The 9438-nt window shown below is 36.1% G+C and overlaps 1 protein-coding gene across 3 annotated transcripts; it reads left to right on the forward strand.

Moving 5' to 3' along the window:
• The first annotated feature begins 343 nt into the window (after positions 1-343).
• tbx20 (T-box transcription factor 20) lies at positions 344-9137 on the forward strand. Of its 3 annotated transcripts, none has more exons than XM_082149153.1 (8): positions 344-688; positions 1713-1953; positions 2207-2371; positions 2723-2831; positions 3433-3591; positions 3902-3978; positions 6260-6372; positions 7259-9137. In XM_082149153.1, exons 1-8 carry the CDS (start codon positions 562-564, stop codon positions 7597-7599), a joined length of 1332 nt encoding a protein of 443 aa, XP_082005279.1. In that variant the 5' UTR covers positions 344-561; the 3' UTR covers positions 7600-9137. The 3 variants fall into 3 exon arrangements, with proteins under 3 accessions (XP_082005279.1, XP_082005277.1, XP_082005278.1); XM_082149151.1 differs by having other exon boundaries at positions 3902-3977; positions 6247-6372; XM_082149152.1 differs by having other exon boundaries at positions 3902-3977; positions 6256-6372.
• Positions 9138-9438: the final 301 nt, after the last annotated feature.

A 9438-nucleotide genomic window follows, 5' to 3' on the forward strand; every position in this document is an offset into this window, starting at 1 on the left:
GATGAACTCATGAATATGAATAACGTCATTTATGACGTTGAATGGTAACCTTGAGGCATCCAGTCACAAAAGGTCATTAATATTCATAACAAGCCACGCCTTCACAATAAAGTATTCGTTATGATTCGCCAGCTCACTGACGCCCTCTCACTAACGTCACTCTTTCAGCCAATCAGAAAGACATACGCCACGTGAATAAATTCATATTCATGAACTGAGCCTTCATCGTAGTAGGATTTGTAAATAAACTCACATTGGAGAGTGTTGAAGAGCCAATGATCTAAAAGCAGCACAACGATTGGTCGTGTCTGTGTAGGACGGAGGGGCTAGTGAAATTAAGGAGACTGCAAGTGTCCCAACACTTACAATGAAAACCTTGCTTGTGCAAGAGAACTAGAAGGTGACTGGAGCAGGACACACACAATGTCCCAGCCGCTTTGGAAGTAACAGCCTGTTGCAATCTTCTCAATCCTGACTGAAATATCATCTTGCGATTTAAAGTAACTTCGGGGCTTCATCTGGACATTTGTGCTGTTGAGAATAGTTTTGAGCACCCGCATCATGGAGTACACCTCTTCCCCAAAACCACAGCTCTCTTCCAGGGCGAACGCGTTCTCCATAGCCGCACTCATGTCAAGTGGGAAATCGAAGGACAAGGAGTCGGAGGAAAATACCATCAAGCCGCTGGGTAAGATCTGACTCTTTAACGAGGGAAAGTTTTCATGGCGAGTGTTTCGTGTTTTGTTTTGCACGTGAGGCGCACGGTAACATCAGTGTCAAACTAGAGCAGTATTTATATAAAGGCAAACATCCTTTATATGTAGCATCGGTCGAATAAATACTTACATAGCCTACATAAATAAATTACATAAGTATTTACACAGGCTTTCAGTGCTCTTGCGGTCATAGAATTGGAAATATTGGAAATGGGGTAAATTGGTGACCTGTCAATATGAGGAGTAATTCTGTTCCTAAGCTTTTTTAAAAAAAGGTACAGGCTAAAAGAAAACATGAAATTAAAAAGTTTTTGTAGGCTATCTGACTAAGGGTTTTGTATGATTTTCGGGCAAATCAATAGATTTAAATGTATAGGTGAACCATAAACCATCTCATATGCCTTCCAGTTTTTATTTTATTTTATTTTTTACATTTACACATTACAATCAAAATAAGAACGATGTCTTAATTGACCTACCGCTAAATATAAGATTCAAAAACATGAATATCGGTGTGTTTAATGCCCACTGCACTATAATATTTTTGGTGCTTCTTTAGGCTAGTTTGTAAAAGGCCTATTACATTTCAGAGATATTAATGAAAATGTAAAAAAAAAAAAAAAACATATAGCCTATATAGTAAATCCATGCATAAACAAAAAAGCAAATACAAATATCCCACAGTAGGCTATTTGTATTTATATTGGGTAATTATATTGTTTGTTTTTGTTGTTTTATAAAGAATATAGCGATGTTAAGTGTTTCTACATGCAATTATTTTTACATTTCATATCGTATATTCTAACTATGCAATGTTAAAGCAAATAATGCAAACGGTATTATGCCCAAGTTCATGTAGTCTAGCTATATGGTTATTTTATATTTTATTAGAACCTGTACAGTCCCAGACTTTAATATATTTTGTAACACCAACTGCAATACATTTTTTGCACATATTGGCTATATATTTCATAATGTTTGGTCTTTCAATCCTAGAACAATTCGTGGAGAAGTCGTCGTGCCACCCAAACCTCGGCGACCTGCCCTCGCTGGAAACCCACGGGGACTTCAGCGGCAGCGGCACCGGAGCTCCGTTATGTACCGAGCCGCTCATCCCGACGACCCCCACCGTGCCCAGCGAGGAGATGGCCAAGATCTCCTGCAGCCTCGAGACTAAAGAACTGTGGGACAAATTCCACGACCTCGGCACGGAAATGATTATCACAAAATCTGGAAGGTAAAAATGATGATATGATTTGACTTATTATTTTTTTTAGACGAATTTAGCCTATTAGATGAATTGAATTATTCGCTTTTTAGGTTGTTATTTTTAAAGGCTATTATTCTTGTTTAAAGACATAGGCTATTTCTGTTGTCAGAATTCAAAATATGCTACTTCAGTTCATTTTTTGCATATCTGTTTCACATAGGCCTATTCTTTAAAAAATGATGTTTGCTCACGTAAATGCCACTTTACGTTGCTTCAACAGGCGAATGTTTCCGACAATTCGCGTGTCATTTTCCGGAGTGGATCCGGACGCCAAATATATCGTTCTTATGGACATCGTTCCAGTGGACAATAAAAGATATCGATATGCCTACCACAGATCCTCATGGCTTGTGGCGGGAAAGGCAGATCCACCGTTACCTGCTAGGTAGGAAGCTTTTTATATTACGCGTTGTTTTGCTGTTTTTATTTTATTTTATGAATTTACTATTAATTGCTTTCTAATTATTAAATTGTGAACGGCCGCTGTAAAAGGGAATAAATCATAACGAAACATGTTTTTATGTTAATAGTCTAATTTGCTTAGAATGTGTACGGATAATTCTAACAAATTAAAATCTCGCACGTTCTGTGTATATTTGTACATAAAAAGGTTTTGTTTTTAGATATGAATTCAAATGCAAATCGAATTTTGCGAAATGTAGGCCTTATATATTATAATATAAGGATAATGAATATATAAATAAACAAACGATGTTTTTCTGTTATTATTTTACAGGTTGTACGTGCATCCAGATTCGCCGTTTACAGGAGAACAGCTATTGAAACAGATGGTTTCCTTCGAAAAAGTGAAGCTTACAAATAACGAACTGGACCAACACGGACACGTAAGTCAAATAATCAGTGTGCAATTGCGGCTTTACATTTTATTCTGTGTAGCAGCCTAATGGAATAAATAAGAATAGTGCGTTAGGCTAGGAATGTAAAGTGAACAGAAGAAATTTGGCCTTTTATATCCAATTCTCTCATTTGTGTTTTTAAATAATATGATGTAGCCTACAGATTTTCCAGTCAAACCTATAGCCTACATCTAAAAACATTCGTTTTTCAATAAGCCGATATACAATACAACACAACATTTTGATACACAGCATAGGCTGATGACGCATAATAGTGTTTTTTTTATCAATATATAATAATGTTTAATGAATTAATATAATAATTTTTTATATTTTTAAGTATAATTATTTAAATGCTTAATACACTCCAAGGGTTTGGGAAGGATGATATTATTGTTTTTATATGTATTTATATCACAAACTCTGATTAGACATTATTTACATTATAAACACACAGTTCTTGCACAATTCTTGCTTATTAAACTGTTCTTGGTCTTTTATTGAAATACACTCTATTATATAATATACAATCAGGTATAGCCTAAATATAGCAAATCACAATTTTTTTTCTCTCATATTCCTTTAACAGATCATCCTAAACTCCATGCACAAGTACCAACCCCGAGTTCATATCATCAAGAAGAAAGATCACACAGCCTCACTTCTTAACCTAAAGTCTGAGGAGTTTCGCACATTCGTCTTCACTGAAACCGTTTTCACTGCAGTCACTGCTTACCAGAACCAGCTGGTGAGTACAAATCAACCAGTTTACCGATTTCCTAGTAAGGCACCAGAAAAGCCAGTATTTATGCAAGAATGCTAGATGTATGTTTTTTATATACAGTATTTCCCCCATTAGCTCTTTTTATTCTGCTGTAAATTATAGTCCTACGTATATTTTGGCAACAGTTTAAAATTGATTCACTTTTAGCAGAACAATTTACTGGAAGACGTCAGTCATCCCATCCGGCCTTATGTTTAATTTACTGCTTATGGCATCATGTGGGAGAGGAAAAGATCTGCTGGATTAATTTAGTCGTTTCCGATTTTCGCTACAGATAACCAAACTGAAGATTGACAGCAACCCTTTTGCCAAAGGCTTCAGAGACTCGTCCAGACTCACGGATATGGAGAGGTATGAGGAATTCTGCTGTTGGTCGTGTGTTGATTTCTGACCTGTGTTCAGTGCAGTGAGTGATTGCAGAAGGAGGAGCAGCTGCTCTGGGGAGTGAAGCGTGTGTGTGTGTGTGTGTGTGTGTGGTGGGGGGGACGTTCAGCGAAACTCATCAACAAGTGCACAAGTGGCTTTTCATTAGACTCTCATTAGACCTAGACATGTGTGGGTGGGTTGGTTCAATGAAGGGAAGAGGAAATAAGCACAAAAAAAAGTTAACTTAAAAATTTTGGCTCATGTGGTAAAATTTATAAATGAATCAATAATAAAATAAATTTGATTTAAGTCAAAAATATTGTTTAACATCAGAATCATATCTATTTATTTATTTACATTTTTATAATAATACACTTTTTGCCCACCAGTGAATATTATATGATATATTTTATGATATATTTGCATTAAATTTGTTTTATATATATATATATATATATATAGCAAGAAAATGTGTGTGTGTGTGTGTGTGTGTGTGTGTGTATATATATATATATAAAAAAAATATATATATATATATATATTTTTTTTTTATATATATATATACACACACACACACACACACACACACACATTTTCTTGCTATATATATATATAATTCATTTTTAATGAAAATATATCATAAAATATATCATATAATATTCACTGGTGGGCAAAAAGTGTATTTTTTATATATATATATATATATATAAACAAGAAAATGCGCTAGAAAAGTCACTCATTTGTCACAGTATCACTCATTTTCTGATCTAAGATTCACAAGCAAAAACAATACAATGACCCACGTGTTAGAAATGCTAGAAATTATTTTTTTTGGCAATGTGCTCTCAAATTACACCAACAAAAACAAATATTAGGTTTATATCAGATTGAGCTATAGCATCTAAAAGTAATAGTTGTAGGTTGCCCCTTTTTATTGTATATTTATTTTTATAGATACACTTATGAATAATACACTTTTTTTGCCCACTAATAAATTTGTGTTATATGATCTCTAAACGCCATATATTTTAATTGTCAATATTAATATATATATAAATACTACGAGATCGCTGACTTTTCTAACCCAAGATTCACGAGCAAAGCAATTGAATGACCCAGAAATAATTTGATAAAGCTAGAAATGCTGGAAATGACCGATTTTGGCAATGTGCTCTCAAATTAGCATTCCAGTTAAACATTTGCCAGCAAGTTCCATTTCAGACCCCAACGAAAGAACAAGCGAAAGTCAATGACTGCCAAAAATACCACACAAAAATGCATCCTCTCTCTCTCTTTCTCCGTCTCTCTATTTCTTTTTCTCTTTGGAAGGGCTGTGAATTAGATCTGATCAATTGATCTTCAGGGAGCTGCAGAAATCGCATTAGTCTGGAGTCGGGCACTGCACTAAAACACAGCGTAATTCAATTGGGCCCCGTGACTGATTGAAAACAGCCACCCAAGTTGTAGGGCTGCGAGGCCCCTCTCCTCGGGAGCGCATCGCAGATAAAAACACACATATTTGTATTGCGCTGCTGACAGATATTGCACTTTCCTAACCTAATTGGGAGGCTAATGTGGACGCATGGCTCTTGTGATGCAGACCATCTCAGCCTGTCTGAGGAGTCTAATCTAACAGGAGCTAATGCACTTACTGCAAGGCTAGCAGACACACTTCTCTCTGTGTGTTAACATATTTTTATGTGCATGTTGTTCAAGCTAGTTTGAACTGATGCAGTGAACGCGGGAACCTGCGGAGAGATAAATTGGATGTGTTATTTGTACCAATAAATTAGCATATTCACACCATAATGTGTGGGTTCAAAAGTTATAATGGTAAATAAAAGTTTGCTCACTTTGTTTGTTGCTGCCACAAGGAGTGTGATAACCCACTCTGAATTATTATTATTTTATTTTTTTTAAAGCTCAAATACTTTTAAAGAAATAGTTCACCCAAAATGTTTAATTCTGGCATCAATCATGTTGTTCCAAACCTGTATGACTTTCTTTCTTCTGGACATACAATGAAAGTCAATGGGGTCCAATGTTGAACAAAAACAGTTAAAACTTTCTTTAAAATGTGCTCAGTTGTGTTCATTTTTGGATGAACGGTCCCTTTAAATGAGAAGATATTTTCTGATGCTTTTAAAAAAAAAAGGTTATTAAAATACAATATATTTAGGCTATTTAACCACATCACATGATTTTGTGTAAGCGGTTGTGAATATAGAGATATATTTTGGGCTGTTGTCTTTTGGTTTTGCTGTAGGGAAAGTGTTGAGAGCTTGATCCACAAGCACTCTTACGCCCGGTCGCCCATTCGGACTTACGCTGGTGATGAGGACACCTTGGGGGAAGATGGACACTCAGCACACAGTAGAAGTAAGAAAATCTTCCTGTAACAGTCCTGTACACTGTAAATATATTGCCATAATTTATGCCATAAATTCACTGTAAAAATAATGTGACAATGTTTCCTGTATTACAGGATGTCATATTGGTGCTAACTTAAAACCGTATATTTCATCAAGCGATATAATGTTAATACCAAATTACCAAAATCTGCTTCGTACCTTAAAATGTCGAGATAACTATAAAAATACAGGTAAAATAGAAAAACATAATGAACATGAGTTCATCGTATAGACGGTACACTCACACAAAAACAAAGCATCATCAGGGTAACACATGAGTAACACTAAAATAATGCAATAAAATAAACATTAACTAAATAATATAAAATGTAACACAAAACACCCTAGTATTTTACTGATGACAAAATTATAAAATGTAATCATGTGTAAAGCCACAGTTTCAATACCATATGGCAATTCATAGTTTTACTTCCATTTACCATAAAAAGTTAATTACATATAATACATATAACATTTGTTTTCACCGTATATGGTACACGTTCTGTATTGGCATTTATGATTCCATGAAGAACCCTTAACATCCATAGAACCTTTCCATTCCACATAAGGTATATTATAGTGGAAACATTTTCTTTAGATGTTTAAAATATTCTTCACACTAAGATAAAATGTTTTTTTTAGGAACTGTTCACTGAAAGGTTCTTTGGGGAACCAAAACAGGTTCTTCTGGGGCAAAAATGCCCTTTTGGAACCCTTATTTTTAAAAGTGTAAATTATCAGTTAACCAATTAAAAGGTTTTTACTGCTGCAAAAATGAAAAAAAAAATTATATTAAGCCCTAAATATGCTAATTTTATGGTACAAATTATACATTGAATTCTTTCCTTGTGTAGATTCGGCGTTCACTGCATCGGACAACCTCTCTCTCAGCTCCTGGGTCACCACCACATCTGGTTTCTCAGGCTTTCAGCACCCTCAGTCTCTGTCTGCCATCGGAACCAGCACGGCGTCCCTGGCCAGTCCTCTTCCTCACCACATCCAGGGTTCTCTACCCCCTTACAGTCGCCTGGGCATGCCTCTCACCCCGTCCGCCCTGGCTGGCTCCATGCAGGGCAGCGGGCCTACCTTCCCCTCCTTCCACATGCCACGCTACCACCACTATTTCCAGCAAGGGCCCTACGCCGCCATCCAGGGACTGCGGCATTCTTCCACAGTCATGACACCGTTCGTATGATTCCCGCCCCTTCAGCCTGATAAGATTTCCCTAATCGCCAGCATGCGAAGACATACGGCAACCCTTACACACGCAAAACACACGCTTACACGAAAGGAAGAACCACATGTAAATAACATTGACTGACAGGGCATTACCAAACGACCCGGACGTGCTGCTCCCTGCAGTCACGCTGGAGAAAAAGTGAACGAATGAGCCCGACGGACACGGATTCTTAGAACTTCGAGGTTTTAGCGTTGATAAGAGTCTTCATCTGCAGACATGTTTATGCTACCTGTAACGATTCATCTCACGCCTTTATCGCCGCTCCGAGCCAAATGAGGGAGAACGCAACTCGCTGAATGTTACACTGGACAACTGCTGTTTCTCATTCCACATGATCCATCACCTCTTAATGATATGATACACTATCTGTGGAGCTGCCAACCACTCAGCCCTCCTGTTCAAATGGTCGACACCAGAGGGCGCTGTGCTTTCTGAAAACAGCAATACTGGATGGAAACATTATTTATGTGGACTCAAAAATGTTGGACAGGTTGGTTTTATCTTTCTGGCCAGATTAGTATCTTCTTTAAAAACTTAAAGGCATTTAATTGTATTTCATATTTAAGTTGCAATTCTGTTCTCAGCAAGAAAAACTATAAATGAACATAATTCTGTTAAAATGAGGGTGAACTGCAACTGATATGAAGCAGCGGACACTGTGAGGCGATGAGTCGCAACCAAGAAATCCAGAGGAAAATGCACATATTTCTGTTTTGGAACTGGCTGATAGAAGAGCGAATGCAGATCTTTAGCCACTCAAGGCTGCTTGCCGACAGCCAGCTTGCAGGAAGTCTACACCTGTAAATAATGGGCTAATTTTTAAATAATAGGCTCGTCTTCTCCAGGGGAATGAGGGAAATTGGGTGATTTGTGGCTGGAGTGGTCCTATTTGTACAGTCACATCGACGACAATTCATCAACATCCTGTAACCAAATCACTGAGAAACAGCACTAGCCGTAATAGCCAGATGAAGAGGAACTGGTGCGTGTGTGTGTGTGTGTGTGTGTGTGTGTGTGAGGAAGTTAATGATGATGGCACTGTCTTTTATTTATCCTTCAAATTTGACCAAATCAGGACAGATGAGCGTAAATACACAACCATCCAAACAGAGCCACACAATGCAAATAATGAGTAAAATGTTGTGCATTTTAGGGTTCAGGGTGTTTTATTCAAATTCAATGTGAAATTCAAGGTAAAGCACCATTTTCAAGCCCTTTGATTTGTTATGAACAGACTGTACAAACAGTTATGTAGTTGCAATATATTAGCAAATGTTTTCTCTTTATTTCATTTTTTTTTGTTTGTTTGTGTGTATTTTTAAGTCAGATGTATCCTACTCATAAGAAGACGTTTGACAATTTTTTGTTTTGGTGCCTTTTTTAAGTGCAATATATTTATTTCAGCTATGAAAAAGATATGGCTAATGTAATATTTGAAGCAATGATAGATGTTATTTGTAAACGAAAAGAAATATATATCACCCCAAAAATAATGTTGTGAGAGTGTGATTTTTACGTTTGCATTTTTGTTATGCTGCCTTTGCAATCATTGTATAAGCAATTGTAATATACCACGTTAAAATTAATCTATATTTTAGGTTTACACTATATAATTAGCATATAATTGATTTATAGTATATTTAAAAAACAGGGAGGAAAAAAATTACATTTATTTAATTAAATTAAAATTAAAATGACATCTTATTGAAAGCTGATTTATTTTTTATATGACTGAAATTTGAGGAAAATTTATTTAAGCATCAATTTATTTAATTAAAACAGCCAAAACTATAA

This window comes from Leuciscus leuciscus, assembly GCF_965113295.1.
Source record: "Leuciscus leuciscus genome assembly, chromosome: 20".
NCBI lineage: Eukaryota > Metazoa > Chordata > Actinopteri > Cypriniformes > Leuciscidae > Leuciscus > Leuciscus leuciscus.

What these genes read in the sequence shown, in the direction of transcription:
- tbx20 (XM_082149151.1), top strand. Translation starts at nt 562, where the DNA reads ATGGAGTACACCTCTTCCCCAAAACCACAGCTCTCTTCCAGGGCGAAC. An exon ending in AACTGGACCAACACGGACAC is followed by an intron (nt 2,832 to 3,432) that starts GTAAGTCAAATA and finishes TTCCTTTAACAG; the next exon opens with ATCATCCTAAACTCCATGCA. An exon ending in CAGACTCACGGATATGGAGA is followed by an intron (nt 3,978 to 6,246) that starts GGTATGAGGAAT and finishes CTGTTGTCTTTT; the next exon opens with GGTTTTGCTGTAGGGAAAGT.